Here is a 15,476-nt window from a genome sequence, read left to right as displayed (position 1 = left end):
ATTTCAATCACCACTTTTATTTTTATGTAATAAAAATATTTTGATAAAAAAATGCACTTTTGATTAAATTTTCAAAATAAATATTAGAGACATAGCATATAAAATAGAATTTCCCCATTATTAAATTACTAAAACAATAATGCATTGCATTAATTTTTTTTCTTAAATTATTAATAATATGGAAGATTTACATGCACGCCATTCAATTCTTACCTATTTGCACATCTAACAACTAAACATCAACTTTTACATATATGTATATATGTGTATATATATATATATATATATATTGCGCATTAAAGGTATTATAAATATAAAAAAGGGTAAAGTTTTGGGATAGAAATGTAAATACATAAGAATTGTGTGATATGTATGTAAAATGCCCCTACTATTAATTGCTTGGACGAAGCTGCCCCTCTGATCATCTCCATTTGCGGCTTTACCGTCTGCCACTTTTTACTCTTCAGTATTCCACCGCTTATTTTCCCATTCCCAGAAGCTCTCGAAATCCTGAAGAAGAAGAGAAACAGTTGCAGGCAGGGAGCCATGTCTTCTCCGAGCAAGCGCAGGGAAATGGATTTGATGAAGCTGTGATGCTCTTAAGACTGATCTTTCCTTTCTGTTCGAATTCTGCTTCTTATGTTTGTACTTTTGGTTTATTTGACTCTTTTGTGTAGGATGATGAGTGATTATAAAGTGGAGATGGTAAACGATGGGATGCAGGAGTTCTTTGTTGATTTCCATGGACCTAAAGACAGTATATCTTACACACCCCTTTATGTGTTTTAGCTACGAGTTTGTTCTTCTTTTAAGCTGCAGGATTAATGGTTCTTATTTGTTGATTTGGGTTGTTGGACTTTTGATATGCTATTTCAGTGAGATTACTTGATTTGTGAGTTTCTTTTTTCTTGCTTTTTTCAATTGTATGGAGCATTTATTTGGAAGATTTTTCTTGATTGTGATTAAAGTTGCTTCTGTCTTCAGCGCTGTAGGATTAATGGGAATTTCTAAATCTAGATTATTCTTAAAGAGGGTTTTATTTTTAATTTTGGTGAATTAATCCCCCGGTTTTTTTGTTGATTTGTAAATTAGGACATATATTAATTAGTAATTAATTAAAATTGATTGCATAATTCATTCTTCTTCATCAGTTGTTTCACTGCCTCTTATGACTTGAATCTGTGATCTCGGAGATACAATCTTTGTCCTTTAACCAATGGGCTGTGAGTCCTTTCACAAAAATGAAAAATCAGAGGATTAATTTACCAAAATTAAACTATTATTCCTTTCATCGAGATATTAACTAATGAATAACCCAAATTTAGAAACTCCCATTAATCCTATGCCAAAGAGAGAAAGAAATTTATAGATTTTTTATTACTGTTTTTCAGCAATTTCACTATTTTTCTAATTTTGTAGATTGACGCTTGTCTTCTTGATTACTCATCTTAAATTGTGATTTGGAAATCAAGAACAATACAAATCTTATTAGAATGGTTTTATATTATAAATAATGAATCTCATGACATTTGAAAGTGGGTAAAAGATATCATCTTCCATCATACTCTTTTTTTATTTCTCTATCATCGCAACCCCTTCCAAGAGATCATAATTCATTTGTTGTAGTTAGGGGCGTAAACAAGTTGAGTCGAGCTCGGGCCACACTTGGCTTGAGCTTAAGCTAGATTAATTAATTATTCACTATTTTTCTAATTTTTAAGATTGACATTTGTCTTATTGACTACTCATCTTAAATTGTGACTAGGAAATCAACAACAATTCTAATCTTAGTAGAAGGGTTTTATATTATAGATAATGAGTCCCATGACATTTGAAAGTGGGTAAAAGATATAATCTTCCATCGTGCTCTTTGTTTATTTCTTTATTCTAGCAAGCCCTTCCAAGAGATTATAATTCATTTGTTTTCTTAGGGGTGTAAACAAGTTGAGTCGAGCTTGAGCCACCCTTGGCTTGAGCTTAAGCCCAATTTGTGTTCGAGCTGGCTCACGAATCAGCTTGTTTATTGTGAAAGAGAGAAAATAATATTAACTTAAGGTAATATTATAATAAAATAATAAATAAAATTAGCAATTATGAGATAAATAATAAGAAATCACCTGCTATAAAATGTAAAATATCATTCCTTAAACATTCTTAATAATTTAAAGATAAAGTTTTGAATTTTAATATATTTTGAGTATATGTTGTATTAATATTTTTTTAAAGGAGCCAACTCATGAGCTAACAAGTCGAGTTGGGGCTGGCTTGCTAGCTCATCTAGCTTACCTAACAAGCTACTTATCGAGGCTAAGCTTGAGCTGACTCACGAGTCGGCTTTGCTCAGTTACACCTCTAATTGTAGTGGTCTTATGACAACATAGCTACAAATTCATACCTACCCCACTTCCATGCCAATCTACTCTAGCCATACTCCACTAATGTTTGCTAAAAAAAATAAATTCAATATAAATTAAAGCCCAAAACAAATGTCCAATCATTGAGGAGCATGGTTGGCAAGGAGGAATTTTACAAGCTTACATGAATAGTCAATGAGTTATTTGAGCTTATTATTAAGAAAATGATGAAGAATGATGTTTAAGCCTCAACATTGGGCAAGGTAGTAGATCGCTTTACACATTCTCCTCCAACAACTTCTAATCAACCTAACACAACAATTTTTTCAATTTCATGTTTGCAATTCCACAATGCTTGATTGAAATTTCAATTTTTTTACGGTGATTATATGTATAGGTGGACCTGTTGAGTCGAATAGTTCTTTAGATTTAATCAAAGACCAGAATATTGTTAAGTGCAACTAAAACTTCATTCCATATTGGATAAATGTGCCTTATAGTGGTATCAATGGTTCTAGAACAGTCAAGTGGACTTTTTGGTAGAAGCGTTATGTATTACATTCAAGCCTACTCAATATAAAGTTTAGGGTCAACTCACCAAACTCAAGGAAGGCCTATTGTGATCATTACATGAATATCGATCTAGGTTAAATGGATTGTCAATCATAACACCAAGTTCATGAGGATTTCTTTATAAGCTGCTTAATTGGTGAATTAAACCAATCTTGATGCATGAGGTGCAGAAATTTAAACCTGCCTTGATGTCCCATGCTATTGGACTTGTATGCCTACATGAAGAGGCGTTAGCATTGCTAGGTGCAAATCATGCACAGAACAATTATATCCGCGTCAACTTATTTGTGAAGTATAAATATGGCCATCATGTATTGGACTTGCATAAGCTCAAAAATGAAGGGAATGGATGCTATTACTATTTTTGTGTAATCCTAGATAGAATTCTTACAATCAACTTTTATGATTGAAAATGACTGGGAAAATGAAGAACAGGATGCAGGTGACATTGCCTCGAAGTAGAAAGATGAGTTTTAAATATTCCTTCAATTTTCATGCATACTATTTTGGTTTCTTCTTCTTCACAAATTACGAGGGTCAATGGCTTGATCAAGCGACAATAACTTATTTTTTTTAGTTTTTATTTTTTGTTGTTGGAAATATAAATTATAATTTTGTGAAGAGGATCCAATGAAAAGTCATAGAGAGTGTTGCATTCCGGCGATATTTTTAATGAAGACAAACTGACAACTAGTGGCAAATGCTCTAACTTGTAACTTTCCATTGAAGATTTCAATTCAATGTGTATTTGCATGTGCTAACCCTTGAAAGATGCGAAGTTTCCTTGGGTGCCCATTGTTTCTAGATTCTTGGTCCCATTATATGGGATTAGCTTAAAATCCAAGGGCTACAACACAAGCTCTAAGACACGATGTTTTAGGCTACAAGTTTTGGCTAACTATTCATTGGGGAGAAACTAATGCAAAGGAGCTACGACAATGTGTATGAATCCATACAATGCAAATGGATTTGCATTTCACTATCTTCGAGCCAAAGATTGAAAGCTTTATTGGACTCTTTCAAGGAACTCTTTAGTACTCTCACTAGCTTAACTCCTTACCGAAATTATGATCATTAGAATTCCCTTATTCTAGAAAATCATTCTATGAATATTCAACTTTATCCACCCTTATTGCCACCCACATACTAAAAAAGAGAATTTAAAAGGAAACCTCATGAGATGCTAGCCGGTGATTCTAAACAGTAATAATCTATATTCATCTTTGATGTTATTTTGCAAGTAGGAATGGATGTCAAGTTATTTTACGTTACTGTGCTGTGTAGCATACTATTATAATTTAACCTATAATCCAAACCTATATATATTTAAGAATCAGATACTTCAAATTGTATGTGAATTCAATAATGCATTTTAAATAAATATTGTTACCTTCTTATTGAAAGGAAGGTAGCGGAGACCCTTTGAATATATGATACTCGATCATACAATTGGTAATTAAGCTATAAATATTTTGTTGACTCAAATCCTCGTTAACACACGAATAATATCTTATAAAATTTTAAATTATAATATTAATATGCTACACAGCACAATTATGTAAATAACTTGACATCCATAGCTGATGTAAGGTCTTAGAAATTTTACATTCAAGATATTCAAATTTTGTATTTACATATTCTAAATTTTTAGCTTTATTATATATATTTTACACATAGTATAAGTTATGTGAAATTATTTAAAATAATTATATATGTTTATGAAACATAAAATCTAGTGGGCCTCGAATATCCTTGGAGCTAATGCCACACGCTATTGGATTCTGCTAATAAATGCTACTAAAAAAGCCTAACTTTAAATGGTAGATCGAATAATGGGATACCTAATCAAGTTTGGTCAGGTCAGATACCTTATCTATAAGGCATAATTATATCTCTTGTTTATAAGTACAAAGGTTATTGGAGGTTTTGGATTGATTATAGATGTCTTAACAAAATTATTATGAAGGATAATGTTTTAATTTCTATTACTTCTGAGCTACTAGTTGAATTACTAGATGATATTCATGGTGTTTCTTTGCATACAAAATTTGATATGAGAACTGGTTGCAACCAATTCCGATTTCCTGAAGATGTAATCCTTAATTAAGTTTTCTAGACAAATGATAGTCATTGTGAGTTTTTAGTAATGTATTTTTAAGTTTTGGTGTAAGTCCACTATGGAAGCTCTAAATTTATTGAGAGCTTTGATGAAGAAGTATAGAGAGAAGGAGGAGGATTCTACATATGATTTTTGTTGATTTAGAAAAAGCTTATGATAATGTTCCAAGAGAAGTATTATGAAGAGTTTTAGAAAAGAATGGTGTTGATATTGCTTACATTCAAGTAATTAAAGATACGTATGCTAGAGTTATTACTTGTGTTCGAACACACGAAGGATTGACCAAGTATTTATTTATTTGAGTTGGATTACAACAGGGATCGACTTTAAGTCCATATCTTTTTTATTTAGTTATGAATGTATTTACTGGACTTTTATAGGAGGATGTTCCTTCGTTTATGTCTTTCGTTATATCTTTCTTGTGAATAAGACTAGCGAGAGAGTTTAGGATTAACTTGAATTATGGAGGTCAATTTTAGACTGTAAAGGCTTTCGTTTTGAGTAGATCTAAACTAAAGACATGGAATGTAATTTTAGTAATAGTAGAACCAATGATGGGGTTGTAAAAATGGGTGATCAAGTCATTAAAAGGAGATAACATTTTAGATATCTCAAGTCTACTTTTTAAAGTGATGGTGATACATATGGGGATGTTCTTAGTAGAATTCAAGTTAGATGGCTAAATTGGAAAAATGCATCGAGCGTATTGTGTGATAGAAAAGTTTTGTTTAGATTTAAGTGAAGTGTTGTTGAAATGATAATGCTTAGTTGGATGTGTGGCTTTACACTTAGACACAAAATGCAAAACAAATATATCCGTGGATGTTTTGGAGTTGCTCCACAACACACAATATTAGAGAGAGTGCCTTAGATGGTTGGGTCACATTAAACAGTGACCATCTTATGACCCTATTAGGAGAGAGAATGTTTTATATTTGACTTATGTTAAGAAAGGTAGAAGTAGACCTAAAAAGACTTGGGCATGTTATATTAAAAATAATCTTAATGTCTTAGAATTAAATGAAAATATGACACTCAATAGGACACAATGAGGAAAAGTGTTCATATAGCCGACCCCACTTAATGGTTAAAGGCTTGACATTGCTGGTTGGTGCATCATCACCTTTTCAATGTCTCATGAATGTGGTTTTTCAAGTTTTAGTAAGTTTAAGTTGGCTTTCTTTATTGACATATTAATTTATAGCTGTACTTGGGAGAGTCATCTTTCTTATTTAACGTAGTCTTTAAAGTCTTCAATCTTAACAAATCTGTACCCAATAGATGAGGAATTCTTTTAGCTAGCACTGGGGGAGTACCTTAGTCACTTCGTTGGCAAAAAATGAGTTGTCACCAATCCTAAAAAAGGCTGTTTTTAATGAATCCAACTAGTGTGAACGGGTTAACAAGTCATTTGATGAAGTCTGTTAAAGGTTTATAGTATAATCTACGCTCTATTTACTGTAATCTTAAAAAAGAATTATTTTTAATGAAGTAATGATGTCAAGCCATCTTTTAACAAACTTAGGCATGCTATATTCGCTTCTTTAGTCATTGCCTTGCCATATTTCGTAAACCTTTTGTGGTTGAATGTGATGCATCGGGATTTGGAATTGACAGAGTTATAATCCAGGAAAGTCATTACTTTGGTTGCACCAGTAAAGTTTTATATGTCAAAGCAGCTGGGACTTTCATTTTACAATAATAATGATGTTAATTCTTCATGTTCAGTCTAATTGAAATCAATGTTTTTTGGGGTTATATTTCCTTATTTTCCCAAAATCTTAGCTGCCTCAACTATTTGTTTGATCAATGCCTATCTACTGAAGCACAACAAAAGTGGACGAGAAATTAAACACAATGTATATATACAAGCTATATAATACTCTTTATTAAAGGGGGGATAAAAAGAGACATTATATCACCTTACTGGTGCTTATTGAGATAAAAAAGGGGGAGATTCTTACCTCCTTTGGTTACCCATTCTAAAGAAAATTTAGACTTGATATATCTATGGATTTAATTGATGAAGTATCATTATCACAAGAAAAAAGTTTATTATGATGGTTGTTGATAGGCTATCAAGATATGCCTATTTTATTCCCTTTGCACACCCTTACATAACATTTTATAGAGCTCAAGTGTATATTGAAAATGTTTTTAAGTTGGGGTATTTACACACATACCACCTAGTTCTTGTGTATTTACATATCAAACACCTAAATTTTACTTTTTACATTTAAACCACCCAAATATTTCATATCACATAAAAAATACCACTATTTTAACTTCTAAAAAGTGAAATACATATTGGCATATATGTAAAAATTGAAGTTTAGGGGTTAGATATGTCAATACATATGAATTAGGTGTATGTAAATCTTCCTTTTAACTTTACTGAACGTTTATTTATAATGGGAGCGATTGAAACTCTATATTCACTAATAAATTTCTTAATGAGCCATTCCATTTTAAAGGAACCTAGTCATGCATGAACTCAACCTACCATTTACAATCTGTGACGGCCATGCAAAAATAATTAACTATTGCTTAGAGCCTTGTCGTCATTTTGTTCTATTGAACAACCTAAAAGCTATGGAGCAAATGTCTTCCTTCTGCCAAAAGGTGTTTAACAGAAGCTTCCACTCTTCTATTCAAATGACTCTTTATAAACTAGTTATGGCTAGTCACCATTTATGTAATCTCGAATATGCATGGCACCACTAAATTACATCAATATCATGGTCATCATTACTATGATCAATATTTTCACTATCATCAATATTGATATCATCAATAAGAGAATCTCTAGGCTTGTCATCCAGAAACTTGTTCGGAAATACCATAATGAAAGGAACGTAGGAGTTTATTGCTAGATACTTGACTAAACAGGATCGTCCAGTTCCTATAGAACCTATCACTAAAATGCCTCTAGTAGGAGATAGGGCTAAGCGGAGCGAAAGGGTTTTCCATGAGGAGATGGGGAATGAAAAGTATTAGCCTCACTCGAGGTTTGTGAATAAGTGATTGTATGATAATGTGCAAGGAAAAGCATTCTTTCTGCTAAACAGGATCTATTAAACTCATAATTCATTAGATCCTTCTGATAAATGTCAACTAAGTATCCTAAGGAAATTGATTTTGGTTGTTCAATCATTTGATAACTTGTCATTTTTTTGATAAATAATCACTATGAGTCTGACTCAATAGAATTTGATCAATAATTTTTTCTATCGTTAAGGTGGAGAATTGAACCAAGAATTCTTTTTCTTCATAATCAGTTGAATCATTGTTCCTGACTTAGAATTCTATTTTCTCATCAATCCAATTACCGTTCATGTTTCTTCTTTTTCTTATCAATTAATATATCTCTTTACTTGTACAATTTCGATGTCTCGTATTGCTTGAAAAAATGACCCAATTGATGGGATTTTGTATGATACTTACAAGATCGATGAGATTGATCTTCCAATATTTCTAATATTTCTTCTTAGAGCGCATTGATTTGATCTCATAAGCGGGACCACCACTCAATAGCATGTTGCCACCAGAAGTAGAACCCCGTATTTCTTCTAGAGAATCTTCTAATTGTTCCAAAACAACTAGAAAGAAATTCTTTAACATAAAGGATTTAGTTCTTATGTAGGATACTTATCCAATAGTTATTGAAATTCTATCATTTATGATAAAATCATCAAAGATTTCATCTTTTCTAACTTGGTCTATAACTCATTAGAGGCATGGGAAACAAAGAGGTGTATGCGAATGAGATATCTAGTAACAACAAGGAAAAATATGGAGTAGAGAAACCCCCGAGCATTTGTTGATCTCAGATGTGCCCATAAGTAGAGAAACCCCCGAGCATTTGTTGATCTTAGATGTGCCCATATCAATGGAACGGGTGACTCAACGTGTGACTTATTATTTCAATTAATCATTTCTTCTGACAAAGAAGGTTCTGTAAACATTGACTCGAAACCTCATTAATCAGAGTGCACTGTTGAAGTCACGCGTAAATTAATGGAATTGGTAGCTATTATGGTTCACTGTAAGAAAAATATCCTTTGCATTCAAGAAACTAAAGGAGTGAGAAAAAAAACTAAGGAGATTGATTACTTAGATTTTAAATTTTGGTATTTAAGTAGGAGTCTTGCAAGAAATTGTGTAGGTGTAGTATGGCCTTAAAAATTATTATTGATACTAAGATTTTTAATGTTAAATGTGCTTATGCTCCTCAAGTAGGTTTAAATTTATGTTCAAAAGAAAAATTTTGGAATGATATAGAAAAATTAATACACTAATACCTCTTGAAAAAAAAATTATTGGATAAGATTTAAATATACATGTTGGTTGAGTGGAAGATTTTAGAAATATTCATGGTGGCTACGATTTTGAGGTGATTAATGAAGAAGGTATTATATTGGATTTTGCTTTAGCTTATGATTTTTTTATTGTTAAGACTTTATTTAAGAAAAAAGATGACCTGCTTATTAATTATAAGAATAAATATAATAAAACACATTGATTATTTTTTTATGAGAAAATGTGATCATTGAGAATGTAAAGATTGCAAGGTCATTTCAAGCGAAAATTTAAACACTCATCAATTATTAGTTCTGGATTTTAAGATGAGTTAGAAGATAAAAAAATACATTGAAACATTTTCATATAATCAGATAGAGGCGCCTAAAATACACTGAAAACTATTTTATGAGCAAACTTCAAGATTTTAAAATTTGGGATATTCTTGAAGAAGTTAATTTTAAGTGGGATAAATTGACAAATACTATTAAACAAGTGACAAAAGTTGTACTTAGAGAATCAAAATAAAAAACTTTTATGAATAAAAATAGTTTGTGGTGGAATAATAATGTGCACGAAAATATAAAATAATAGAAGTTTTGTTATAAAAATTTGTTTAAATGTAAATGTTTAGAAAATTGAGAAAAATACAAGGTGACTCGTAGGTAGACTAGGATAAAAATTTATGATTCTAAGAATTCTGTTTTTAGTGTTTTTTATAATATATTAGATTCTAAAGAGTACGAAAGACTTATGTATAAACTAGTCAAATAAAGAGAAAAGAAAAGTAAAGATTTAATTCAATCTTATTAAAGATAAAAATAAAAAAGTAAATTTCTTAGAGGAAAATTTTCAATATATGTGGTTGAGATATTTTGATAAACTTTTCAATGAAGTTTTTGAAAATATAATAAATCTTATTGATTTTAATATCGTTAATAATAAAAAAAAAAATTTGTTTTACTATCGTATTAGTAAAAAAAGAAGTTGAGGGGGCTTTAAAGAAAACTAAGGGTAGAATATCAGAAGGATTGATGGCATTTCAATAGAAATGTGAAAATATTTAGGAGATTTGGAGTTTCTTGGCTTACTAAACTTTTAATATTGTTTTAAAAACTAAAAAAATGTCGAGGAGTGGAGGAAGAGTATTTTGATCCCCTTTCTAAGAATAAAGGTGCAAATTATAGAGGAATTAAGTTAATGTGTCGTACATTAAAATTATGGGAGAGAGTAATTGAGTATGGGATTATGACATGATACAAAAATTTCTCAGTCTTAGTGGATTCATGTCGGGCAAGCTTACCATGGAAGCCATACATTTATTGAGAGGTTTAATGGAGAAGTACAGAGAGAATAAGAAGGATCTACATATGATTTTATTTATTTAAAAAAGGTTTAGATAAGGTTCTAAGAGATGTTATTTGGAGAGTTGTAGAAAATAAAGGTATCGATATGACTTACATTCAAGTCATTAAAGATATGCATACTATACCTTTTACTTGCGTTCGAATAAGATGATTGACCAAGTATTTTCCTAATTCAGTTGGATTACATTAGGGATCGGCTTTAAGCCCATATCCTTTTGCTTTAGTTATGAACGCTCTTACTGGACATTTACAGGAGGATGTACGTTGGTGTATGCTTTCCTTGGATGATTTTCTTCTTGTGGATAAGTCTAGAGAAATAGTTGAGGAAAAACATGAATTATGAAGGTCTTCATTAGAGTATAAAGGACTTCATTTGAGTAGATCTAAAACTGAATTCATGGAATGTAATTTTAGTAGTGGTAGATCTAGTGGCAGAGTTATATTAATGAGTGATCAAATCATTAAAATGTTTGAATATTTTAAATATTCTGGGTCTATTGTTCAAAGTGATGGTGATATGGATGGTAATGTTATTAGTAGAATTCAAGTTGGAGGGTTGAAGTGGAGGAATGCATCGGGGAATGCATCGGGCATATTGTGTAGGAATGCATCGGGCATATTGTGTGATAGAAAGTACCACTTAGAAATTTTATAAGATGGTGGTAAGATGGTGGTGAGCCCTGCAATGCTTTATGGCTCAGGATGTTGTTCTTTAAAAGAGAAGCATAAAATATAGTGTTGTTGAGATGAGAATGCTTAGTTGGATGAGTGACTTAACACTTAGAGACAAAATGCAAAACGAATGTTTCCGTGAAATGGTCGGTGTAGCTCCAATGGTAGACAAGATTAAAGTTAGTTGTCTTTGATGGTTTGTTCACATTAAATGTTGACCTTCTAATGATTCACTTGGGAGAGAGGATGTTATAGATTCGACTTATGTTAAGAAAGGTTGAGATGGATCTAATAAGACTTGGGCATGTTGTATGAAAAATTATTTTAATTTATAAGATTTAAATGAAAATATGTCACTCAATAGAACACAATTGGAGAAAAAGGATTATGTAGCCAACCCCACTTAATGGGATAAAGTGTTATTATTGCTGACTAGCCAAGGAATTTATACTCGGTTTGCTAAAAAACCTGCTACCCAAGCACCAGATAATGTGGCATGATTGTTTGGGTCGTCAGAAATTTGGGCATCTATTCCTGGGTTTTAACTGCAATATGATCAAATTATTGTCCCTCTTTATAAAAAAAACAATAAAAAAATAAGTTTCCTTTTCATCAAGAAGATAAACTATGGGGAAGTTTTTTGATGAATATATGTTATTTCTTTATATTACATTTTTGTTTATCAATACTGAAATGTGTGATTTTTGCACTCTGCTTTACATCTTTCTTATTGAAAGTGCTGAATTTGCTAGATAGGCTGAAGATGTAGAGTTTTTGTTTAGGTTTTTACTGGTTTTGATGGTTTGCAATGTCACAGGTCTGTACCAAGGAGGCATATGGAAGATCAGGGTGGAGCTTCCTGATGCTTACCCCTACAAATCTCCCTCAATTGGTTTTGTGAATAAAATATATCACCCAAATGTGGATGAAATGTAAGTTTTTTTATTTTTTATTTTTTTCCATTCGAGAACTCATCCTCACTGTGTTAATTCAGTTAAATAATGAGCATTTACATACACATCACACAATTCTTATGTTTTAAATATCTCACACCGAAACTTTCGTATTTACACACATTGCACTCAAATCTTAAGATCACATAAAAAAATAGCACTATTATCACTTTTAAAATTAATGTATAGCTTTTCATGCATAGGTTTAAAGCACCAAAGTGATAAATATGTAAATATGAACGTTCAGGTGTGAGATATGTAATTACATAAGAATTTTGTGATGCGCATGTAAATTTCCCTTAAAATAAATACTTTCCAGGCTTCTCATAGATTTTTTTTTTTTTCTCAAGGTCTGGATCTGTATGTTTGGACGTCATTAACCAGACTTGGAGCCCTATGTTTGGTAAATGAGCTTACTACTGATTCACAAGATCATGATTATTAGCAGATATTTCTAATATTAATCCTAACTATTTTATTTGTCCTTCTCAGATCTTGTGAATGTATTTGAAGTTTTTCTTCCACAACTTCTCTTGTATCCAAATCCTTCAGATCCATTGAATGGAGAGGCCGCTGCTTTAATGATGCGGGATAAAACTGCCTATGAACAAAAAGTAAAAGGTTAGCTTGCTGTAATTTTGAGGAAAAAATATCAAAATGCCCCCCTGACTCTTTCTAGAGAGTCATTTTAGTCCAAAAGTACATAAAAGTATCAATTTATTGTAATGGGGGCTAAAATAATCCTCTATGGAGATTATTTCAATTCATATTATGACTAACTTGACAGTTTTATAAACTCTATGGCTAAAATATCTCCATGTAAATAGTTAGGGGAATATTTTGGCACTTTGCTCGTGTAATTTATATTTTTTAACTGTAATTTTATTGACTTATTCTTGTATGAAAATTCAAAAGATTCTGTTGGCAATCTACTTATGCCCCACTTTTTGAAGCGAAAGTAATAGAGTAAGCCGCTTTCTTATTAGTTATTGAATTAATTTCGGTGCCTCGGTTCTGAACGCGAGATGCATCATGTAATTAGCCTAAATATTTTTTCAATCAAGGAATGAAGGGCTTTTCTATAATTATTATTGATTTGAACACTCTTTTAGTTTGTACATTTTCATTTTATTGTTGATTTAATCTTAAGTAGAATGCCGAACAAATACTTTAATTAACTATTTGCTTTTTTGTGGCTAAATGGAGACCATCTTTTTCGGCTTTCATTGGCGTTCTTAGAAAAGCTCTCCAAGAATTAAAGTCTCTCAGCTATCATTTATTTGTTGATATAGTGTGAACATTTTCTCTTACTTGTCTGGATGGTGGATTAAAGTTTTGATGATCCAACCATTATAAATTCCCTTTCTTTATTTTCTCATGGAGCAACTTCAACGCCTTGATATCTTTTTTTTTTTCCTTCTTTTCTTTAGATCTTATTGGAAAGCTAGATTTCATCGTTCATATTTCTTGGCCTTGTCTGAAATTTGATCGTTGTTGGAGCAAAAATGAGCTATGATATATTGAAATCCATCACATAGTTCGACATTCGTAGAGTCTCATCCTCAGACCAGCTTTAACTTAGGGCATTCCTTTGATAGCAACCTGACTCTTTGAAGTGGTTCGTTTTAGTCCCAGAGTCGATGGAAGCGTCAATTTAATCCCATTTTTTAAATATAAGCTGTTATAGTCCTCAATTATTTCAGCCTTGATTTATAAAATTTGGGGAGTAATTTGACACTGTTATAGAATCCAGGACTAAGATGGCCCCATATGAACAGTCAGAGGATTATTTGGACACTTTAGTCCAATATTTTGTTTCCCGAAGCCGATTCGATTTTTGAATAGAAGGCTTTCACCAATATCATCTTTTTCTTGTCATTCTAGTCTCTTTGCTGATGATGCTCCTCGAAGCTCCATTTTATTTGCCTCAAGCTGCTGCTCATACCCACACCAAGCCCTTATTGAAGATAAACTATTCCCCTAGACCTAACGTGAGAGAAGTTAGGATAACAAAGGGCAAAGTAATATTTTAAGAGGGACAAAATTGATATTTCAGGAGGGCAAAAGGCTGAATTGCCCTTTCATATATAAGTAAAAATTTGAATTTGAGGGGAGTCAATTGAGCTAGGATAACAAAGGGCAAAGTAATATTTTAGGAGGGACAAAACTGATATTTAAGGAGGGCAAAAGGCTGAATTGCCCTTTCATATAAGTAAAAATTTGAATTTGAGGGGAGTCAATTGCTCCCCCTAAACCCTACCTGGTCCCACCCTTGGGCGGGGGAGGGGGTGGTTGCAATAACCTATGCAGTGAATTTGGAAATTGGCCGAATCAGTTGATTTCGAAATACACCAAATTTGAGCTAAATGGTGACTTCAAATTCATAAAAACTTTACATCCAACTAAATGCACAAATCTCACTATTACCTCTATTGATTTGAATGGCATGCATGTAAATATGAATTTTAAGTTGTTAGACATGTAAATGCATGATGTTTTTTATGCTTTTAACAGAGTATTGTGAAAGGCATGCGAAGCATGAAGCAGCTGGAGCTTCTCAGGAATCAAGTGATGATGAGATGTCAGACGATGAATATGATTCCAGTGATGAAGCAGTTGTTGGGAAGGCAGATCCCTGAAAAGGTCATAATTCCACTTCTCCAAATTTCCCTTAAAATAAATTTGTAAATTGAAATTTGGCACTCCCAGCTATTACTTCATTGTGTTGCATAAATAGATGTAAATTCATACATTCTGCAAGGTTGATTTTGTAAATGTTGGATTATTCTGCTAATAAAGTTATTGCCATAGCTTTATTTGCCTGTAGCTAAGTTCTGTCTAGCTCCAAAACTGATATTGATTTCATTTTATAGTCCAATGATTTATTCCTTTGCATATGATATAATCAAATCATTAATCCTATATTTTGTTTATACTTATACCACCCAAAGTTTTCATCACATTAAAATTACCATCATTTTAACTTCATAAAATGTATGCATTTTTTTTTTTTTTCAATAGGTGATGTATAAAAATTGAAATTTAGGTGTTAGATGTGTAAATACATAGGAATTAAGTGGTATGTATGTAAATCTTCCTTTAAAAAGTTCATATACTATTGAATAGGAATAATTAATGA

At 31.8% G+C, this 15,476-nt stretch overlaps 1 protein-coding gene across 1 annotated transcript; it reads left to right on the top strand.

Annotated features, from left to right (window-relative positions):
* The first annotated feature begins 416 nt into the window (after positions 1-416).
* LOC110021102 (ubiquitin-conjugating enzyme E2-23 kDa-like) lies at positions 417-15,176 on the top strand. The gene is made up of 6 exons (XM_020719440.1): positions 417-590; positions 678-757; positions 12,202-12,316; positions 12,688-12,740; positions 12,830-12,958; positions 14,852-15,176. The coding sequence occupies exons 1-6, from the start codon at positions 547-549 to the stop codon at positions 14,974-14,976; spliced, it is 546 nt and encodes a 181-aa protein (XP_020575099.1). The 5' UTR covers positions 417-546; the 3' UTR covers positions 14,977-15,176.
* The last annotated feature ends 300 nt before the right edge of the window (positions 15,177-15,476 follow it).

Source organism: Phalaenopsis equestris, unplaced genomic scaffold, assembly GCF_001263595.1.
Source record: "Phalaenopsis equestris unplaced genomic scaffold, ASM126359v1 Scaffold000121, whole genome shotgun sequence".
NCBI lineage: Eukaryota > Viridiplantae > Streptophyta > Magnoliopsida > Asparagales > Orchidaceae > Phalaenopsis > Phalaenopsis equestris.
Note: the sequence above shows the minus strand (reverse complement) of the source record. Positions and strands in the feature narration are given on the sequence as shown.

Bases quoted from the DNA above. Each gene is read 5' to 3' on its own strand.
- LOC110021102 (XM_020719440.1), top strand. From the start codon at position 547: ATGTCTTCTCCGAGCAAGCGCAGGGAAATGGATTTGATGAAGCT. The intron at 758-12,201 runs GTATATCTTACA...GCAATGTCACAG, and splicing joins TTTCCATGGACCTAAAGACA to GTCTGTACCAAGGAGGCATA. The intron at 12,741-12,829 runs GTAAATGAGCTT...TGTCCTTCTCAG, and splicing joins GACTTGGAGCCCTATGTTTG to ATCTTGTGAATGTATTTGAA.